Source organism: Python bivittatus, unplaced genomic scaffold, assembly GCF_059951505.1.
Source record: "Python bivittatus isolate LINGU-HERP-01145 unplaced genomic scaffold, Pbiv_v1 ctg000080_np1212, whole genome shotgun sequence".
NCBI classification, from domain to species: domain Eukaryota; kingdom Metazoa; phylum Chordata; class Lepidosauria; order Squamata; family Pythonidae; genus Python; species Python bivittatus.
Genome location: NW_028277035.1, coordinates 77,135,542 through 77,159,019, shown reverse-complemented (window position 1 = coordinate 77,159,019; position 23,478 = coordinate 77,135,542). Strand labels below are relative to the sequence as shown.

Sequence of the window (23,478 nt, the reverse complement as noted above, 5' to 3'; positions counted from 1 at the left end):
CTTCAAAACAGAGAAAATTAACAAGAATAGGATCTAGATGAGGTTGGGTTCACTCCTCATTTTCTGAATCCAGTCCATAGACTTTTCCTCTGAAGAAAATATAGCTGCTTGGGAAACAAAAAGTTGAATCACAGTCCTGAATTAATGAGTACAAAAATGGTGGATGCCAGCACTGTGACTATAGTAGACACTATTTGTTCCATATTGCTAGTAGAATGGTAACGAGATCAGAATCACTGCCAGAATAAAAGCTATAGGCAAGATGGGCATGAGAAGAGCCAGCTTGAGTTGTACAACCACTAAGGTAGCTGTAGACATACTGAGAATGGAAATAATGGCAAAAAACAAATACAGCATTGGGACTGGGGACAGTAATACTCCTTTGGGTAATGGTATAGCTTGCAATAATAATAGAGAGGACATCCTAATGTTGAGCAATAGGTATGAGGAGAGCAGGGTAATTGCTTTGCAGACCCCAGGACAGAGATCAGAAGAACCAATATCTAGGCTTTCAAACTGCTTAGTACTAAGTGAGGGAAATCAAGTGATATAATGAACAAACCTCCAGGCATTCAGGAATTGTGATGCACCACCATCTGTCCCAAGAAATTTACCCCTGAGATTCACAGCCTGGTCTCCTGGTGGAAAGATCGCTTGATCTTTCCTTCCGAAACCAAGCCAAGAAGCGCAGAGAAGATATCAGCTTCTGGGGCAGAGAAGATATCCGCTTCTGGAACCGGGCACTTGATACAAAGCTGTGACAAAAGAAAGTGGGTAACCATGGGTCATGCGTAGCTTCATTCCTTTGGCCTGCTGAAAGTGCCTGAAGATGAAGGACAGAAGACTCTCTCTTTCCCTCTGTTTCTCTTTCTTCTTTCTCTGTATCTCACTCACTTTTTTCTTTTCAGGAGCCTTTACATGAGATTTAATGGAATTCTACTTCAATTTGGAATTTTCTGGTCTGGCAATGATAGTTTCAAATCGTATTTGGCAGCAACTGATCAAAACAAAACAAAACAAAATTAGCTCCTTACACTACTGTTGCGGTAGTGCCAGAAAAGGAACCGAGGTGAGATTGGGAATCAAATCCAGGAGTCTGCCTTGTGAAGGTATGTTTCCTGCCAAAAATCTTCCTGAATGTTGGAAAATTCCCAATCAAGACTGTGCCTGGTTGTATCACCCATAGATGTGATATCCGGAAATCTTGAAAAGGAACATTCATTTTGAGAAGAAAAGCCCCTGCCCTAACCATATAGTAGGCCCTATTCACACAATCTCCATAGCAGTTACCTCAAGCTAAGAACAGATATATGCCATATTCTTCTGAAAGTTGCTGTTTATTTCTCTTGTAACATCCTTCATCTAACAGAAACAAAATCAGTCGTGATTAGCAAAAAGATAATGTTTTAAAACCGGCAGGTATGCCACGCAACTACAAGTGAGTGGATGAATGAAAAAATAAAACCACCACAGGGTGCCCCACATGCTTCTGTAAAATGTAGAAGAGAAGGTGATAGGCAGGCAGTAAATTTTACTGAAAGAATCTATGAAAGTGGTAGCCCAATGATTAAAAAAGACAGGCGAAATAGCCCTTTCTACTTCGGCCTCTCCCAGAAATGAAAATATGTCTGGTTGCTTGAGATCGTAGGTCAGCAATCATCACCTCAACAGGCTGCATGCTTCAAGCATTGTTCTTCATGACTCCCAGCTGAAAGAAGCAACCCCTGAACTTTTCTGAAGCAACACTTGGATAGTCTGGCTGTTTTTCAAGTTGTTTCCTTCAGCAGAATGGGGTGGTTTATACCAACTCTTTGGGAACAGGCACCTGTGTGGGAACAGAAATAAAATGTCTGAATTGGACAAGGGGATGGTGAGAGAGAAAGAGAGAAACCTTTTCAATTACAAAAACAGCATCTACCCTACAAAAGATAAAGTAAAGCTGAAAAAATAATAATTTCTTGGCATGCTTTCTGACAAAACATATCAAAGCAACTCTTATTCAGGAAAGTATAGAGTGAAGCCAAGGTATTTTTCTTGAAAGTAACTCAGTTGCAGAGAAATGTTATTCAACCACTCAGGATTTTGCTGCTCAGAAAATAAAACCTTTACTCTGTACAACACAGCAAACCTGTGTTACCATTGCACAACAAAGTTGCTGTGTCATTGATACCTATTGGATGCAAGTGGTACAATAAATCAGGAACACAACATTTTGGGAATAGTCTTATCGCATTTTGTGTATCTGGTAAAAATCCTTAACCTCTTTTCTTTTCCTGTTTCATAGGCAGCTAGATGTTCAAAAACATCCCAAAGCACTTATATTTTTCTTTATTGTATCATATACAGTATTTTATGAATAATATATATGTGAGGTTTTTTAAATAGAACAGTTGTAATCACATTTTGTTGCCAGATTTAGTTCAATACAATTGTTGTTTTAAGGAGTGATTAACTAGGGTTTCCAAGAGAATCTGACAAACAAGAAAAAGTTCACACTGTCTTGAGTCAGTTCTTCCCACTTGCAAGTAGAAATATATTGTTTCTAATTTTTTTTCTTCCCAGATAATGTACTGCTTCCATAGGATGACAGTTCAACACAGAATTCAGGACTTAAACTTGATTATGCCCAAATCTGTACTGAAATATGACAAAGACTTTGTCTCAATTTTGTTCATCAGGATTCAACCCATTTAAGTTATGGTTAGTTGCTATGAGCAGAAACAATGCAATTTTTGTCCTAAACCCATTGCTAATCATTTGTACTTTCTAGGGTTGATCTGCAATTCCTGTTGTGTTTTTTCCACTATTTGAGCCCTCACACCTGCTCTGTGAAAGAGTCATGTGTGTGCTGGTGATCTAGCTTTGTTTCCGCTGGCAAATTTATCTGCATCTATTGGGAAATTAGTGTACTGAAATATTGGAAATGAATACGCCAACTCCTGTCCCCCAGCCATCTTTACTTGCAATAACAGCTTCATTACAGAAATGTTCTGAATTTTGATAAAGGGAGGGGTTGTTTTTAGAAATGTTCCCCTATGTGCTATAACATACAGAACTTTTCTAGAAGTTTAACTGCCCACCAAAGACAGAAAAAGTGAGTAGTGTTGAGCATTATCAAATTAAATTTATTTGAGTCTTTTGGAAGTAAATAGAAATTATATTATATGTCAAATTAAATGGTTTTAGCCTGATTTTTTTTATTTTTATTTTTTGGGTGGTGGGGGAAGAGGTATTCCCAAGAACTACAGTTTTAAGTTACAGCTGAGAATGCTGGGAGATGGGTGGAATCAAATTTAGAACTTTTGAAACTGACTAGGATTTTCCTACCTTTTCTCTTCTGGAAAGAGAATTCACCCTTAGGGCCATAGTGCAAGGAACTAGCAGTAGCTGTAATATAGACCGCTTGGCTTCAGCCTTGGAAAATTATATCTGCACCTCTAAAGAGGGCATAATAAACTACTGGGAGCGACTTCACTCATTAACAGGTGCAACATGCGGCCTTGTCCCAAGGGAGAGCTTCTGAGGCATCTCAGCCTAAAGAGAGAGATCTAATGCAGAGCTGGTTTGATACGAGAGGGGGGATTGTGGCAGAAAATGCCCTTCATGTCATACAATGTCTCAGTAGCTGGTATTTGAGAAGCCTCATCACATCTTGGAAGGATTTTTAAAAATTCTCAGGCATAGTGACTAGAGAAGGAAAGATCAAACCAGTGAAGCAGCAAATCTGTAGCTTTCTTTTATCCGCTTCCTTGTGTATGAGAATGTGCACTCACACAACATAGGGACATGTACAGATACAGTAATGCAAAACTAAGCTGAAACCCACCCAATGCTATTAGAGATCCTGAAGATATTGGAGTTGCACTTTTGGTTACCAGACGAATTAAAATGTAGCAAAAAGATACCTTAGGTTTGACTTTAGAAGTCAGCATTGTTGGGCATGTTCCAAGCATCTCAACTTCTGGAGCGTAGAACCTTGCTAAATCTCCTTGTTTCTATTGACCATTCACCTCTTGACTAAAATGCTGCCAACATCACAGGCCAACATGCAGTGTGGAGGAGGATGAACAGGATGAACCAGAAGCAGGACCGTCTGCAGAATTATACAGCCTCTTGAGACTCCACTGAGGACATGTGTTTTAAGGAGGTGGAGCTTGTCCTGCAGTTCTTTGTTCAATACATTTTTTCCAAGGAGGTTTGAACACAACAAAACAACAATCTGTAAATAGCATTCAGGCAGGTTAAACAATTCTCTATCTCCACACCAAAATAGAGAAAGGTAATTGTTAGCTATGCTTCCCCAGGTGCCTCTGAAGTGCAGCGGATGGCACCTGGGGAGAAAACTATTTTAGCAGTGTAGAGTGCTTGTCTGCATGGATTCTTTCTGATTTGAGTCAAAGAAAGGCTAATTCTACCAGAAAATTTATGATCCATAAATAAGCAGGAGGATATGAAAAGTTCAGTTTTATTTTCTACAGTTATTATTGAAAAATGGCTTGTGTGGCAGAGCAGAAGATAGATCTGGAGCTGATAACAGATATCTAAATCATCTATAGCAGATCAGTAAGGTGTCTGTTTTTGTTTACTTTTAATTATATAGTAATAATAGCAAGAAAATGCTTTTCTTTCCCTGAGTTATACTTGTAAACATTTACCCATGTTTACAAGTAGATGTTAGGGGAAGGAGTAGCCATTTTGCAGGTGCCCTCTGGATGTTTTGAACTACTGTTTCCATAATCTGTTGCCTGAAGCCATGTTGGTGGGAGCCGAAGTCCAAAATATCTGAAGAGCATGAGGCTATCACCCTGTTCAAGCAAAGAAACCTTACAGTAACTAAAACTGGATTGTTGTGTGGAAGAGAAAAGCTTTTAATGCAGGTCATATTTTATCAGCTATTAATTCTGCCTCTTCTAGGAGCAGCAATCATGTAAACACCTAAGATCAGTGTTTCTCAACCTTGGCAACTTTAAGATGGGTGGACTTCAACTCCCAGAATTCCCCAGCCAGCATGGCTGGCTGGGGAATTCTGGGAGTTGAAGTCCACCCATCTTAAAGTTGCCAAGGTTGAGGAACACTGCCTAAGATGGACTTACTGATATTGCAACACATTCCTTCTTCCTTGGGTCACCCCATACTTACTGGTTTCAGATAAGCTACATTACTCTGACGAATATCATTAAGTAGCTTGTCTCTTGGAGTGATCTCAACCAAAGGAGGGGGCCGCCTTCTCGGAATAGGTTTTAGGGTCTTGATCACATCTTTGAGGTTGGTTTTTTCAGCTGGCTCCACATATTCCTGTATAGAAGGTTTGCGCTGGATTCTCTTGAGCTTCACTATTTTGAAAGCGGGAACGTTGCTGCTGCTTTCGTTTTCAGGCTCAGCTTTTCTAGCAGGCTCGTTTCTTCGGCCAATAGGTGGAGCTTTGGGAACTGGTGCCATTGGAGGTTGCATTGAAGGAGGCATCATTGAAGCAGGTACTGGTCCTCCTAGCAATTCCCACATCCCGGGTGGCAACCCAAGTCCATTCTCTAACATGGCGATTAGCTCTTTCTGCTGCTTTAACTGTTGCTGCTTTTGCTCCTCTATCCTTTTCTGTCTCTGTTTATCAAGGTTTCTGCTGAGTAGATTAGTGACCACCATTCTGGGACCTGGAAGTTCGAAGTGGTAGCCTATCTTAAGAAGTATAGGGTTGGCTTTCAGGAGCCTGGCAATCTCCATTTCTGCTTGATGACCCAACATACTTCTCTGATTGTGGAAACGTAGCTCTGTAAGCTTCTCATTGTACTGCAGGCATCTCATGATGGCAACAATTCCTTTACCTGAGATGAAATTAGAATCAATATTCAAAGTGGTAATACTCCTATTTTCACGCAGCATGTTGGCCAAGGCAAAAGCTACATTGTCATCTGCCCCAACATTGGCTAAACTGAATGTTTTGATGTGCTTGTTCTTTTTCATGGCATTGACAAAGTCCACTAGCATTTCCTTGGGGATGTTCTCAATGTTGTTTAAGTTGAGCTCTGTCATGTTCGGGTCATTTCTCCGGACTTTTCCCAGGCTCTCTTCTAAATTAGTTTGATTTCCTGAAGGCCGTGCACTTAATTTAATAAAACTGGTGTCTAGAGCTAATTTTTTGGGAATATTTAACTTTGAAATTTTCTTTTCATTCTCTCCTTCTTTTTCACCTGATTCTGTGTATGATCCTTTAGTTTCCTGGGTGCTTTTGCTACTGTCATGATCATGAAGTTTTTTGGTTTCCAGATCTTTCTTCTCTGTTTCACTTTCTTCTTCTTCTTCTTCTTCTTCTTCTTCTTCTTCTTCTTCTTCTTCTTCTTCTTCTTCTTCTTCTTCTTCTTCTTCTTCTTTCTCTTTGTAATCTTTTACAATTTCATTTGCAGCATTCTTGGCCACTGGGTTTTCATTGCGAATATCAGCAACATTTTCTTCAGAGTATTCTGTGGTGGGTCTCTATAAAAATAGAATGCTAAGAGCTGAAATAATTTTAAATAGTTTTGCCACATCAGTTGAACAAGACCAACAAAGCTGATGCATTTGTTTTTCTATTATGAAGATTTACAAGTTTAAAAGGAAGTGCATTATAATATATTTATATGCTACTACAATCAGCATTAAGATATTAAATTATGTTGGCATTTATTCCCTCACCCCCACAAACACCCATGTTTTGATGAGCAAAGGCCTAAGTATTCAAGACAATTATGTAATTATTTCACTGAAGCCCAGATATTTGCTCAACACACCAGTTTTTCTTCTGTTGTTTTCTCCTGAAATTCAGTGACTTGGAGGCTGCATGTGAACCATAGTCCTGAATTATGCCACTTCCTTAGCCTATTTTCTTCATTTCTGTTCATAGCACAAAACCTAAAACAGATTTCAGTGGCCTTTGTGTTAACTCTTTAATCAACGAAAAGCATGTTTGTTATTTTTCTGTGGTATATAATTGTCCTTCCTAGATAAAAAATGAGTAGTAACTATTTTGCCTTTGTATGCATTAGTTTCAACATAGTTTTTGTAAACAAGGGCTGATTTAAAATTAATAATAACCAGGCATCTAAAGAAGAATTTTAAAAATAATGCGAAGAGTAGTCATCCTGGCTCTTTTTGGCCCAGTCTACAATATTGGATGTTGTTTAGACCATACTTTATGATAAGCTATTGGGATCTAATATGTATAGATGGAAGGGATACACATTTATACTACGTGGAATGAAAACCTGAGCATGGCTATAATCCTGCTTATGTGTCTTCTTATACTTGGCACTTCTTAAAATATACATATCAAGAGCCTTCAGGAGAAGTTCTACATAATACTCGCCTTACTCTTCAAACTACATAAAGCTGTTACACAGCTTGCCCAGTCAGGTAGTTTATAATTAAATGAAAGTAATAAAAGAACTAGTAGAAGAAATGAAGATAAATTAACATGATAATTTGGAAACACCCATAATGTAATTTTTCAGCCTTGTTCCCTATTCTTCTACCAGTCTCTTTGCCTTCCCCAAATGCTGAATGGAGGGATGAGCACCCAGAACTACCACATTCCCAAGTGACACTTGCTAAGAATGGTTTAGAAGAGAGAAATAAAACATGATCCCTTATTATAGTATTCATGCATTTTATTATGCTTTTTTTGAAAATTACATCACAAGGGAGAGGAGCGTGAGGTGAATTTATTCCTATCTCAAAGTTAAGTCTGTTCAAATACAGAAGAATGTATCTCAGTACAATTTATTCTTAATTCAAGTGCATTTCTCAGTGGTTCCATAAACTCAATTTCTTTAAAGCACTGTGCTGTAATATACAGTAAATTTAGGGGCAAATTGGCATACACAACAGCCTTGTAGGGGCTAAACACTATAGCTGAACATACTTCCTGAATACCTCTGGAATGTTTTTCTGTACACCAATCATAGCAGTTAATGCCTTCCAGAGAATGATATGAGGTTGGCCCCTTGGCAGTCTAGTTATTGGGTACCTCAAGAGCCACACTGGAGATTATCTTGTCTCTGATGCTATTTAACATACGTATGAAACCGCTTGGTATGGTTGTTCAGAGATATAAAGTAGGGTATCGCCATTATGCTGACAACACCCAGCTTTATTACTCTGTAACTTGGAGTCATGGGAGGCCACAAACAACCTAAGCTAGTTCTGAATTGTATGAGGACCAATAAACTAAAGTTGCATCCTGAGAAAATGGATTAAGCGCATCTAGAAACTGAGTAGGTTCAGGAACTTGGTGCAGGAACTCTGGAATTGCCTGCTCTATATTACATGGAGATATTCTTCCTATGAAGGAGAGGGTTTTCAGTTTGGGGTGCTTCTTGATCCATTATCATTGGTGGTGATCTTTGTGCTAACAGCACCTACTACCAGCCTAATCAGTCATTCTTGTTCTTGGTCTGGGATAACTTGACCATAATGATTCATGCATTGGTAAATTCAAGACTGGATGACTGCACTGCATTCTGTGTGGGACTGTCCTTAGGCTTCATTTGAAAATTATAACTACCGCAGAATTTGCAAGATTCTATATATGCACATCTTATACCTGTTAACGCCTATGCTAAAAGATTTGCAGTGATTGCTAATCTACCAGGGAGACAGAGTCAAGGTATGGATATTTATGTAAAAAGGCCTAAACAACTTGGGGTCTGGTTACTTAAAAGAACATCTTCAATTACATCAACCTTCCAGCTATGCTTTCTGGAAGACATGGTATTCTCCAGGCAATGGCTGGCAGAATCCTAGTGAGTGGGAACACCGAGCCAGGATTTCTCCATCTGTTCTATGAAATGACCTAACCAGACCCATTCTTGTATGTTTTAGAAGTCTTTTAGAAAACGACCTCTTTAATTAATTTCCTCTGTTTATCTTTTAATGGGTTCTTTTTACTGTACTTTTATTTTGAACTATTTAGAGAAATTAGGTTCATCCTAAACAGTGTTAGGATTCTTTGTAATAAGAAGCATTTGCTGTAACATCCATAACACATTTATTATTTTTATGATTTAATCTGTGAACTGTCTAAAGATATGTAATTGTGGCAGTATAGAAACATTTGAAATAAATAAATAGCCAGTTCCCTCCACTCCCTACCTGGTTTTTCTAAAATGCAGGGTGGTATTCAAGAAATAAGGATTATTTGTCTTCCATAACATTTTTAGCCTCAGCATGGCAGAAGAAAATACCTCTCAAAGGGCATTTTAACAGAAAACAACTGTTCTTTTTAGATTTTTTAAAACAACCATAGCACACCTTATTTAATAGGATATTCTTTTTTGAGAATTCTGCTCCCTAATTTTTTCTGGTAGTGGGAACACCAGAATTCACACTATTTCCAACCCCATTTTTAATTAGGAATCAATCTCTCTGTTTGTTAAGAATACTTATCAAACTAGATTTCATCAGGAGCAGGTGAGATTCTAATCAGCCTTATTCTGTATATCTGCTCGCTAATTCTAACAACATTAGGCTTTTCCTGGGAATCTGTGAAATCTTTTTATATTATGTATACTATGGATATACGACCTTTTTCTGGCTAAGAGCCAATCATTTGCCCTTTGATTATCTGTATTGATATCCTGCCTCCCAAAATTGGTCATCAGGTCAAAATCTAGATTTCATCAAATTAAATTAAAAAAATTACATACTCTTAATATAATTTCTGTGAATATTACTAAAGTAATTAAATAATGAAAGTATGATAATGCTATTAACAGGATTATCTGCTATTAATATGATTAAATGTACATGAATTAATTCATATATTAATTAATTTCCCTCTTATTAATGATTTCCCCCTTACATTACATTAAAGCACCAATTTTTGAAACAGCTATTCAGACTGCATTCAAACCTCGGAGCAATGTAAGTCGTGGATTCTTGACTGCCTACAATAATTGTAGCATGGAATTAAATATTTAATTCATGTAGATTCTCATTATTAAAAAAAAAAATCTTAGTTTTGGTTCCGCTTACAAGGACAAAGATAAACTGGTGGTTCACTCATTCCAGTTTTTGCTATATTTTTTTTCTTTAACTGACACAAATGGAAGTCATTCATTGAATTAGTGGGGCCAGGGCAGTAAACATGCTTCCTTTGGCATTTTTCTCTGGGCCTTTTGCACTGTTTCTTCTATGCCTTGCAGAGGATAGGTATAAAATACTTATATGGCTGCCTATTTTACGCACCATAACTCTGGGCAGCTTACAAACAGCAGTAAAAAGAGTAAAAAACACAAACCCATGAGAAAAACTCTGCGGCCCCCAAAAGACTACCCCCACACATCAACAAAAAACTTCACTGGATTCCAGCCTTGTCCTACCCCAATGCTTATGGGAAGAACCAGCTCTTCAAGGCCTTCCAGAAGGCTGGGAGGGTGGGGGCTGCTGGATCTCTGGGGGAAGGGGGTGGGCAGCTGCTAAGAAGGTGCTAGATGGCAACATTTAAGGGAAGGGTCCTGGACTGTGCCCACCCTACCTGACCTGGTGGAATGGGCAGATATCTTCAGGGAGAGCATTTTACTACTCATCAAACTGTTGCCCTCTCTTCCAGAGCTTTTTGCAAACACGTTTGCCTTCACTGACACCCATGTTTTAAAATGTATCTATGCTGTTCATTTCCTGATGTTCTACTTCTGCCTTTAACCTCATCCTGCCCCTGTGAGCCTTCTGAAGGAGATCACATCAGTCAGCCTTTCTCCAGTACATGTGTAGGCACTGATATGCAAAGAAAGTGGACTTGTGGTGTAATATTTACATGATATTCATCTAAATCAGTGTTTCTCAACCTTAGGCACTTGAAGATGTGTAGACCAACTCCCAGAATTCCCTAGCCAGCCATGCTGGCTAGAGAATTCTGGGAGTTGAAATCCACACATCTTCAAGTGGCCAAAGTTGAGAAACACTGATCTAAATATTATGAAGGTTTAAATATTCAAATTTAAATATTGCTGCTGTCTACATTGCAAAGAAACATATTTCTCCAGTACTTGGACTGAAGTATTGAGACTCAGTATTCCCACTGTTGCTTTTGCAAGTGCTGGGTGGAATGAATATGCTGGAATTCCCATTATCCACAATGCATTTATACATATGAAGTTTATGCCTCTCCAGCACTATTCTGTGATTTTTTAAAAAAATACATCCTGTCTCTCTGGTCTTCATTCTTTGGGGGGAAAATGACTATTGTTTTATCTGTGTTGCCCTAATAGGTTGTACTAATTTATTTTTTATTTGCTATGTTTGTATATACCTTTGGTGACATAGATTTTGCTTTTAAAAAATTACTATCTTTGTGGTATATTTTCAGTGTGCTTCTGTTTTCATTGGTTCATGAAAACAGTCCCTTAGCTTTCATCGCCAGAAGTTCTGTATATGCGTATTTATCAGATTGTTTCTACCATTTACTGCAACTGAGTCTCCTCAGGCCCAGCCACCAATCTGGCTTGCCATTCAAGGAGGTGATGTGGTACAACACAAGATTTGAAGGACTTGGCTGAAGTACAGAACAAAGCTACAGCTTCATGCTTATGCTGTGGGATTTCTTAGCTTGAATTAGCAATAGTACAAGAGCACCATTTTGCTCTCAAACTTCACTCTACCATCCAACTGCTTCTATATTTCCCTGAGGCTAAATCTCAAGACAACAGTTGAAACATGAACCCCACACCTATCAACTTTGAAACGACTGAGAAAGTGCAACACCTTACACATCTTTTTTCTCTATGATCTCAGGCAAAGGTATGACCTAAGTCAATATTTCCAAACCATGGCAACTTCCAGATAGGTGGACTTCAATTCCCCACTTAGTATGATCATTGCTGAGAATTCTGGGAGTTGTAGCCCACACACTTGGGAAATTTATGGGAGCTGAAGTCAGACATATTCAGAAGATGGTCTTTATTGGAAGGCCTTTTCCTTATGGATTTTTTTTTCCAGATCTTCCTGAGTTTGTCTTATAAAAATTTTGTAAAATATTCTCCTCCATACAGGAAATATTTTAGTTTGCATAATTTATTTAATCTAATAACTACTTATTATTTATTCATTAAACAAATTTATACAGCTGCCCAGAAGGAACTCTGAGGGGTAAACAGAAGGAAAAGCACAATATAATTAGTAAAAAAGAAGGGTTTTTGGATGTTAATTGTTAATATAATAAGTTTGTTGGACTGGGATTCCTAAATCATTTGATAGTAATAACTTTTTATATTTTGTAACAGGTAACAGTAAGGAGTAGAATATCGTGTATTTTAGACTGTTCTGTTTAGAAACAGGATTTTTCTGGACCAACCAGACTGGAGATGTACATCTTATCCATAGGGATCTATCAAGTTATCTAAGCCATAAAATCATAGAGCTGGAAGAGGCCTGCAGGTTCAATTTGCTATTTAGTGCAGGAATAATATAAATTACAATTTTATGTCTTCATTTACTACATGCAAAAAATATTCTAAAGCCTATTTTAAGGTATGCATGTCTGCTCAAAAGCAAGACCTGTTTATTGAAAGGGTACATAAGAGCAGCATGTTAGCAGATGCTCATCAAACACCGTCATAAAACATGGAGTAGCATATATGCAGAATATTTGCATTTCCTGCTCCTTACCTCCAAGGGTAATAGCGTGACCGGCCTCCTTTCATCCTCATGCATTCGTCTGGATGCCTTCTCCCAATACAGGTAGTCAACAAGAGATCTGTGATCAAAGTTTCCTGTTGGGGGTTTCTCAGTCTGATCCTTCTGTATCATTCCAACTGGCACTTGGGGGTCTGGAGCCATGACTTCCATTTCACACTGTAGTTCCTTCAGTTCTTCAGGAGATAGGTTGGCTAAGATTTCATCTTCATCTATCTCTCCCGAACAGACTTCCTCTTGGTCAGAGTTTTGGCTGAGCTGAGACATGTTCTTTATTGATAAAAATAACCACAGGACAAGTACTTTTAAGAAAACAACCACCCAGAGTAGTAAAAAGGATGGTAATTCCTTTGGCAGCCTTGTGAAAAATCTTCAGTGTTCCTAGATGTGTGTGTGTGACAGAAAGAATAGCACAGCTCTGTCTTAGCTGATGCTTCGGGAAGAGTGAGAGGGGACTGAAACATATGGTACATCTAAATTAAGCAGGGCTTGGCTGGAGCAAGAAAATTTATGGAGGTGCTGCCATATTCTGTTTTGAGCAGCTTGTGTCAGCTGTGTAAGCCCTTTTGACATTTCAGTACAGCTGCTGTATTGCTCAGGGCATCTCCACAATCATATTTTAGAGGATTGCCATAGTTATACAATTTTAAATGGCTCATGATATATACTAAATTTTAAAATATAAGAAAATGATGGCTTATGCATGAATTACTTTTAAATCAAGTTTAGGGACTCTAAGATTTGTATTGGTGACTTTATGACCCAATTGTTTTCACACTTGATCAGTAGCTTTACAACTGTTTCAAAATGATTGATTTATGAAGGCCAGATGAAATGACGTTGGCAAATATCTCTGTTTTTATTGACACTAGAACTAAGGAATGCCCTTGGAAATATGCAGTCACTGGCAAATCAAATGACCAGGACAGCAGCAGCAACAGGACTATTAACTGTAAAAGAAAATGAGAATAGTATTAGAATAATATAATGTACATCATTCAGCCTTTTTGAACACTTGGTTGGATCCCATAAATAACTGTAAAGCTATCAGATCTGGCATGCAAGGATCTGGACAGTCACTAGTTGGTAGCAAAGAGATGAAGAAAATTCTCTCTGCTGTCATTTGGTGGTGGCCTGGATTGCTATATCTGGTAGCTGTACCAATTGTCTATGGAGTGAAACCAATGGGCGACTATCTACTGTATTTTGTTCAAAAAAACCCTGAACATTGTAAATTTATTTGATTCTAATAATTGACCTTGGCATTTCCTAAGAATTGCAAAACTGATTTATGCTTTAAAGTGGCAGTATCACATAATGGAGATTAAAATCCATTGGAATAAAAACAGAGTCATAAACTGAAATATCTTCTCCATCACAATTCTGATTTGTTTCAACCCCCAAACATGAGATTACTTATATGAATGCACCCACTTTAAAAAAAAATGTGCATAGCAGTTTTGGGAGGCTGCAAGTAAAGGATAGATGGAAGCTTTCCTTCCGGTGCAAATCATAGAGACATGACTTATATTTGCCACATGTATAGTGGAAACAAGAAAGGATGAAACTCTGTGCCACCATTGCTCTGGTGTTTCATCACAGCTAATTTCATCTTGTAACTTATTTTTTCCGTGAAGCCCTTGACTTCATCCCTTTGCATTCATCCCAAGTGAAATACACTTCATACACATGTATTTAGTATACTGTATTTACCGGAAAGGAAGATTCATTTTTTTCTCTAAATAATTTACCTTTAAAATAGGATACTCACTGAGAATATGGTAACCAAGATGGATTCTCTTTCTTCTTCTTCTTCCAGGAGGTGATCTTAAATTTGGGTCACCTTCCTTTCCAGTGAATACAGTTTTTCCCCTTTTTCGTTAGATCCTCTGTTTGCCTATTTTTATTTAGAATGAAAACTCTTTGCTTATATGATTATGTAAAACCCTATCCTCATGAGGCTATTGTGCACAATTTGTAGGCTTTCAAGATCTCCATCCAAGATTTTTTTCTGTTGTGCTGTTCTTGTATTGTGTGCATTTTGTATGAAAACACTTAAATTAACCTTTGATTTCTAATGAAGTTTTTATCGATTCATTTGGATTCTATCAGAATTTTTCTCTACAGCCTGATTCTGAGATGAATTTGATCATTGCTGGTGACACTGAACAGGGTATTTATTCCTCACTCTCCCTCTGATTGAGCGTAGACTCAAAAGAGCAAGAGGAAGTGAGAGTGCCTCCGTGGACATGGTTCTTAACTTCCATCAAAACTTCTAGCACATTATTTTTGTCCTTAATTTCCATCAAAGCTCTTAACTTCCATCAAAGCTAGCACATTATTTTTGCACGTGACCACTTTTCTAAAAGTATTGTCAAGGGTTGTTTAAATCACCTGGATTTGTTGCTTCTGAGTGGACATATTCAGAAGTCATGCTGGCAGTGAAAAAGCTATGATGAAGGATTTTCATAATCTAAGATGGCAATGCAGTTTTTAATTTCTACAAAAAGAGATTCCAAAACCTCAGAGTGATAGCTTTGGGCTTGTGTCCACTCTTCTTGATATGTTAATATTTTTCAGCACTTTGGAGCAACAGCTATTCAACAACTGGAAGGGCGAAACAAGGCTACAGTATACTGATGGTTCCTGTCTTTATTTTAGCCTCAGCAGGTGGAAGTTAAGAACTATGACTACAGATGCATTCTTACTTCCTCTCGCTCTTTTGATTCTCTACACATTCTGAGGAAGACTGAGGAATAAATCACCTGTTCAGTGTCACCATCAATTATTTTTCAAATGGAAGCTTTAAAGCATTGCATTTAAAATATATATTAAACTAATTATATTATACAAGACAGTCCATTTTCAAACAAATATGCATAGAATGAAAAATAACAACTCACCACTCGAGGAAAAAGGAAAAACAACAACACATCACAACACAGCACAACAAATAAAAACATAGAAAAAGATCAAAAGCCTATAATTCCAAATATATTTACCTGATTTTATAAATCTTCAAAAAGGAAAGTAATCTTTCAATATTCACCAAGCCTGTCCAATAATTTTTTCCAGAGGGAAAGGTAATGTAACATTTTCTGATTGACAGAATATATAATTTTCTCAAAAACTGCTAGAATACACATCTCTAAAATCCAATCCTTTATATATGGAGTTATAGTAATTTACCATCTCCCTAAGGGCTATTCTAGAGCACAAAAAAGCCATCTTTGTTCAGAATATGTTAAGTTCCAAGTAGTATGTACAGTATATAATTTAATACAATATGCATGTCCTTAAAAACCAAAGTTTTCTTGATAATTCTGTCAACATATTGTATAACATTGCTCCAAAAAGAGTATAGAGAAGAACATAACCATAACATATAAATTAAAGTACCCTCAAATTTCTTGGGTCACCAACACAAATAATCATTAGTCTATCCCTTACAAAACATTCTAGATGGTATCCAATAAATACGAAAAAGAATCCTTTGGTGGATTAGTTTCAACTTTAAATTACAGGACATAAACTTAGTGTTCTTCAAAATTTGAGTCCTTCAGTTTGGAAGGACTGGAGTTTCCAGTTCTTGATCCCAAGCTTCTTGTATATTTGTTGTAGATATTTTGAGCTGTTCCTTTAACTTTTGATAAAAGAAGAAAGTAGGTTTAGAATCTAAAATTGAATTACTCAGTAATAATAACATATCAAGGCAGGTTTTCAATGTTCCTGGTCTCTCCTCATCACAGTACTTTTAAACAATTCTAGCATTTTTTGTTTTGTTTTGTTTTTCCTGTTTCACAAAAGTGTGTCAGTGGCTAATTCCATAAAGAACCCTACAATTTCTTTTCTAGCAGAGATAAGTTACAAAGCAACTACCTCTTCTTGTTTGAACTGTAAGCATGGAATAACAAGAATTTCATGTCCCTGTCACAGGGGTGGGCAACCTGTGGAATAACAAGGATTGAATGTCCACATGCAGCGGTGGACAATCTGTTCATCTGGGTGCTAGATAACAACTCCCCAACAACACCAGCCTGCATAATAATAATGAGGAAGAATATTAGGACTTCCATTGTGCAAATTGTGGAGGACAACAGGCTCCCTGCTGTCAGCCATCTGAGGTAGTCCAGACAAGAACAACACCCAGGAGTATCAGCATTATCTTCACTGTAAGGTTACATTAACAGAATCTTGCAAGACTGAAAGTATTTTCTTCCCTCCTTTCCTTTTATTCTCTGGAAAACAGGGAGGGTCCCTTCTCAAACGCTTCCCATGCTTTTCTGCCTCTTATCAGACCATTGCCCAGCCTGTGGGTATCTTCCTCTTGTCCCCCAAGGTCATTTCCATATACCATTACACTTGCCAAGATTATCACTAAGTATTATTGCCTTAGGGAACCTGCAGAAGCTACTGTTGGAGTCAGTTCCAGTGTAAGCACTACCACATTATCAAAATGCAGTAGTTATCTGTGGAAAATCAAATTAGTGATTGTTATTAAACTCAGTGAGCGACTTTCTTCCCCCCTTAACTTATCTGCACATCTGAGAGTCACTAGATGTGTTACATCTGACCTCATTGCCACATGCCAGTTGAACATTCTTCTCTCTGCAACAAATAGGACCTACCTTAGCAACCATCTGGACTAGCTTGGTCACTTGATTTTCCCAGAAAGAAAACCTAGCCATTTTTTTCTACTTCATATCTATTCCACTGAAACAGTTTTTGATTTCACAGAAAAGTTAAGGTCTTCGGCTCAGATAAAAAAAATGTATATAACAGGAGTTCAAAAAATGCAAATATGCAATTTCATATTAACTGCAAGGTACTCACAGTTATAAATTATATATTTTACTTTCTTCAACAGGAAAAAATACTCTGGGAGGGAGAACTTTCAGAACCACAATTTGATATGCAACAGGGAGAAAAAAAAAATTGTGGGGCAATCAGCAGCGATAGGTACAGTGCTTGCTGAAAGATTACAGACCAACCATTATTTTTCCATGTAAATTATACTATATGGAGCAGTTGTTTTTCAGCCCTGCATACACAGACAGACACATGCAAACCGATATGAATATGATTAGGGCTCAGTTATATGAATGTCCATACAAGATGTAATTCAGTTGTTTTATAATACTATCAAAAGCAAAATGAATGGCTAGACGTATGAGACCACCTTTGATTACACTGGAATTGTTTAAAAGTTCAGCAAACTATATTGTGATGGGGAGAGACCAATGAAAACCCACCTTAGATGTCAGATTCGGTTCATCTAGTTTTTAGATTGTAGTTTAACTTGGATTTAAACAGGAATCTTTCTTGCCAGGCCTGCAGAAGGTAACAGTGAGACACGGGAGTCTTTTGAGCTATGGCTCTTCCTCTGATTTGAACAGTTTGGCTCTCATCAGGAAATTCAGGTGTCTTACTGAGGGCAAAACTAGATGCGATGGCATATTCAGCAATTAAAAGTGTGGTTTTTTTAAAAAAAATATGGATACACTAATTCTGATGGGAAGGGAATTATTGCAGCCTCCCTTTTCCAAACACAGCACTGGGGGGCGGGGGGGAGGAATTCACCCTCTAAGTTGATTGGTATTAAGGGAAAAAAATAACCCTGTCCTATTGGTGTCAGTAGGATTGTCCCCCTCCCCAGATGCTTGTCAGAACACAGTTTTCCTATGGTTCGCATCTATAGCAAATAGTCTAGTTTCCTTTTTCTGTTTTGGGCATGTTTTTTGTTATTTTCTGCTTTGGGCATGTTTTTCATTATTTTAAGTAAGGCAGTTCTTTTTGAACATTTTAGTATACAATGAAGCAAGATAACAGTTCCAGAAATAACACCTTATTTCACATAGAGCTATTAATGAAAAAAAAAATCGAATTGGCTCGGCACATAGCATGTTGATGGAAAGGTTTTGCTTTGTTTTCCCCTTATTCATAAGATGCAACTTCACATCACACATTAGAAAGAACGCCAAGAGGTTCTGTCACTTTCTACCTGGATGATTGTGAGATTCTAGATGCCGGTGTGTGAACCTGGAGCCCACTGGGTTCCAAGCAGGTATTGTAGGTCCATCAGGAGAAGCAAACAACAAATATAGGAATGGAATTCCCCCACAAGAAAGGCTTGGAACTTGAGAACCATGAGATGGAAGAAGCTTGCTGAAGGGGATTTGTCTTTGCTCTACAGCAGTGTTGCTCAACCTTGGCAACTTTAAGACGGGTGGACTTCAACTCCCAGAATTCCCCAGCCAGCATTACTTAAAGTTGCCAAGGTTGAGCAACACTGCTCTACAGCTTGCAATCTCCCCTTTCCTAAAAAAACGTTTGGAGTGTGGGTGCACATGGAGGGAGAACTGGGTCTCCCAAGGAAGGGCACTCCCTAGTTTGGAAGGGACCTTTGCCCTCTTTTGTGACAGACAGGCCTATGCTAGTGGGGACACCACGAAAGGGCCTCTGCAGCAGTGCTTTTGTCTTTTCTTTTAAAGCACCTCTTAAAAACACCGTCACTTTTGAGTTTCATGCATCCAGAAGATGGGAGGGCCTTCTTTGATGTGGCTCCCAAGGTACGGAAGGTATTCCCTTGAGAACTGTGCTCAACCCTCCCACATTTTTTTTTTTTTTTTGGAAGAAAAAAGCAAACCCTTCTTTGTAGCTCCACTTTTTCAGTTTGAACAGTTTGCCATGATGTTTAACTGCTTTTATCAGCCTTCTACCTGCTTATATTCTATTTTAATTGGTTATGGTTTTTTACATATTGTTTTTGTATGGTTTATTCACCACCACTGAAGCTTTCATTTAAGGCGGGCAGCCAGAACTATTGTTTATAACACAATACAAGAACAGCAATGACAGGCAGGCAGATTGTGGCTTCACAGCGGCTTCTGCAGGATTCAAAGCTTCCATCATAAGGATAAAATCAACAGCATGCCATCGTAATGTAAGCTCTGCCTCTTTCATATATCTGTGTGATGTCATAAAAATAAATACTGCTTTCATCTTTCCTCCCCCGCCCCTTGCCTGTAGATGCCTCTGTTGATTAATCAGCCAAGTTCTAAGCCATTAAACTTTTAAAGCGTGATGGCTGGGGAATTCTGGGAGTTGAAGTCCACATGTCTTAAAGTCGCCAAATTTGAGAAACACTGCTTTAAAGGTCAACATGCACACCTTAAATTAAGCCAGAAAGCTGCTGGTAAGCAGTGTAGATCTTTTTCCTATATTGTTGCCTACTTTTTCACAGAATTTTGTAATACTCCAGCTTCTGAACTCTCTTTAAGGCAGCCCTACATAAAATGCATTGCAACAGTCTAAATGAAATATAAGCAGGGAACGGATAATAGCTGCCAAACTGAAAAGGCTGTAGCTGATGCACTAAGCACAGCTGTTCAAACATACGTTTCTGGCCGTTAGCATTACTTGAAAATTCAGGGACCGAGTAAGATCAAGAAATACTTTTTGAAGTTGGGAACCTGATCTTTTGGGGAAATAAACCCCCTTCCAAAGCAAGTTGAATCTGAATAAGTCAGCCTTTCAACTGCTCAGTTTTTATTTTTCATTTCATCCAGCCTGTTATCCAATTTAGACACCATTCAGGGGTATGGATTTCTTCCTTAGTATTAAATGCAGAAAGAGCAATGGAGCTGGATATTACGTGTACAGTGTGCCACTTCAGTCCAAAGTTCTGCATGGTCTCTTCCAGCAGCTTCATATTGGTATCAAATAGCACAGAGGGCAAAATAGAATCCAAGGGGACACACATAGAACACCCCCATTATACCTTACCCCCACATATAGGTTTGGGGGGAGGGACAGCTGAACATGCATAAAAAATGGAATTAGGATCTGTGGCCCTCCACCATCTTAAGGTACTAAAAGAAAATAGCCCTGAACCATTGTCCCAAAGATGGTACTAAAAGCTAGCATTGTGATTTTCCAGCATATCATCTTGCCAGTTTTGAAAAAAAAAAAAAAAAGGAACTTTAAAAAATGTGCAAGGAGAGCAAGAAAACTGGCAGGTGCCAAGGATGTGTCTGCACCCACATCGATCCTCATAGTATTCAGGCATAGATCATTTGCAGGATTAGAGAGCAGCACTTCCAAGCTGGAGCGCATGAAAAGTACATAGCTGCCAGTTGATCCTTGAGCCCCAGCATCTCTTTATTTAGCAACTAACCTCAGTGGATTTAAGAAAATTGAGACAAGAGCAGCTTTAAGTACATCTTTTAGGGCAGTGTAGTTAAGAGGAATATTGGTTTGCACACAAGGTTCTTGTTTGGAGCATCAAGAAAGAACATGAAATAGCACCAGCATCAGTTCAATGAAAGAAGTGGGAGTGTTAGTCTTTTTTTAAAAGAGGGTTCTATTTATGGTCAACAGCTCATTGGTGGTTAATCTTGGTTCCTGATTCCCGGGTTTTTAAAATCCAGCTGGGCAACAATTTGCATATTCCACCCTAGAACATCTAACTCATTCAATGGGATGAATGTCTTAGTAAATCTTTTCCCTTTGAAGATCTGCATGAATGTTCAGTTCAGAAATGAAGCCATATCCCTGTCGTATAACCTTGTTAATGAAAAGTAAACAGAAACAACAGGGGATGGATTCAGTACAAACTAGCCACATCAGTGCTTTATCTTTTATTCCAATTTTTCAAGAAAAAGTATTTCTCATGACATGAGTTAGGGAATATTCCAAGGAAAATGAAACATTAGTGAGGACAATTGATTCTCCTAGAAAACTCAGCCCTCTCCCTTTATTATCAAATGGATGTTAACGGGTTTAATTTTAGTTGGGTTGTGCAGGTTTGTAGCTTATCTTTTTTCACTCATGTTTATCTTGCATTTTGTAGAAAGAGGGCAAATGCTGTCTTGTGCAGATAAATATTGTCCTTCACCTACTTTTTTTGAATGAAAGCTTATTTTCAAAGTGCCACAGGGGAGGATAGGGTAGTATTCGAAAATACTGGATGCATTCTCATTACATGCTTGGCCTAAGAGATTTACCACGGGTGCTACTCCAGGCAACAAAGCAAACCTGCTAGGATTTGCTAGTCATCATATTTGACAGCTGATATGCCAGCCAGTTCTACAGCAGGTGAGTAGCCCACTGAGAGAACTTCCACACTGTCACCATTTTCCTTTCCACCCCTCCCCAAATCCTTAGATCCATCTCCCAGTGATCACCACCACAGCTATTGAAAGCACTCACTGGCCAATGGGAAAGTGCCCAAATTGACATCCTGTCTCTGCCTCTTTATCCCCATCCTTTGATGCGCTGTGCTTGTTTTGACAACATGGCCCAAAATAGCAAAGGCTGTCCCTGGTTGACTGGCCACCCCAGAGTCCAAGGTGAGGGCAGCAAGAGGTAACATGGGATCAGGGAAACCAAAGGAACTAGGAGTCAGTTTCTGTCCCTGGGAAACTGGCTCATCCTCAAACCCTAAAGAACTCTGTTGTCAAATTTTGAAATTTAGGGCAATTGAGTTGGAAGCAAATCAGCTTGAATATTAGTGCAGCTATGATGCCACTTTGGAAGTGGCACCAAAGCCTGTGTGGAAGGAGGTGACATCTCCTGGTGTTTTTGTTATTGTAGGCATTTTGGGAAAAAAAATGGCAGTGGCTTACTCAAAACCTGAGCCACATATATGGGGTTGGAAAAAGCTGAACTTCTCCAATCCTCTTGGTGCCCCATCTTCCCACCCCATAGATACTGTTGGGGAGGTAAATCTCCATTTGATGGCTTCTCCTGCCTTCCATCTCTAAATCTGGAGGCTGGAAGGGGAAGTTAGTGAAAGGTTTTGATGATACACAGTGCCATAGTCTCAGGTTAGTGGTAACCATGGGTAAAAATTATAGGGCTTTTGTATCTTAAACTACAATTTAGCTATGATTTAGTTTGTACATTACACTTAGTATGTCATTTAAACCAACTACTCATGCTTTAGTTTCCTATCACCTAAATTAATATATTGGACTCCTACTTAATATGAGCTATTTCATAGAATCTGCTGTTGTTCCATTACTCTAATACCCAGTTCCATTCCATCGGTACATAATGGTAATAATAATACTAACCTACCCTACCCTTTCTTACCACTGTCCACCAAAAGCCAATTTTTAACTAGGCATCTTATGTTATTTTTGGAAGATGCACAATCTAACACTTTGTGGAATTCCCTGGAGAATTCCAAAGCTAAGGAATACACAATGAGCAAGTCAAACTTTGTGACTACAAACTATATATCATCAAATGGACAACTGCTTTTTTAAATAGTACAATTAAGAACTCATCAAGGAATTTCTGCTTCTGCATCCTGGAACATTGTATTTTATATCATGCACTCATAAGCACAACATCAATCTCCCTTGTCTTCTAAACCCCCATAATAGTCATCTATGAGATAGTCCATAAATGGACCTGATGTTATCAAATAAATCAACTGTGGTCACTAGCTGACATCTTATTCTCCCAAACCATACCATTTGGGTCACAGAAGCTATCCATTCACCGCTTGCAAATCTCCTGCTGATTTCTTGCCTGTAAATAAAGCACTTCGCTGTCTTCTTATATTTCCCTGATCTGCAATCATTCCATCTTGAGGCTTGCCTGATCTGCTGTGTTAAGGTCATGGTCTTTGTTGTGACCTCTGCAGCAAAATCATCACGAAATAGGCAATAGCACTATCTTTAAGGGGCAGCCCCTTTAATTTGTCATTTTCACTTTGTCACTGGTGGTAGAGCAATAAAGAGTTGTTGTCTAAGATGAGGCTTAAACTTAGCCCATTGATGGCAGGAACTTTTTTTGCTTAAGATAGCA

General features: G+C 38.4%; 1 protein-coding gene across 1 annotated transcript; it reads right to left on the bottom strand.

Moving 5' to 3' along the window:
- Window positions 1-1,759: 1,759 nt before the first annotated feature.
- LMOD3 (leiomodin 3) lies at window positions 1,760-12,927 on the bottom strand. The gene is made up of 3 exons (XM_088134792.1): window positions 12,634-12,927; window positions 5,140-6,468; window positions 1,760-1,825 (listed from the first exon to the last, which is right to left on the bottom strand). Exons 1-3 carry the CDS (start codon window positions 12,925-12,927, stop codon window positions 1,799-1,801), a joined length of 1,650 nt encoding a protein of 549 aa, XP_087990918.1. The 3' UTR covers window positions 1,760-1,798.
- Window positions 12,928-23,478: the final 10,551 nt, after the last annotated feature.

Bases quoted from the DNA above. Each gene is read 5' to 3' on its own strand.
- LMOD3 (XM_088134792.1), bottom strand. From the start codon at position 12,927: ATGTCTCAGCTCAGCCAAAACTCTGACCAAGAGGAAGTCTGTTCGGGA. The intron at 6,469-12,633 runs GTAAGGAGCAGG...CTATTTTTATAG, and splicing joins TCACGCTATTACCCTTGGAG to AGACCCACCACAGAATACTC. The intron at 1,826-5,139 runs GTAAGTATGGGG...GTTCCCACACAG, and splicing joins ATGTAGCTTATCTGAAACCA to GTGCCTGTTCCCAAAGAGTT.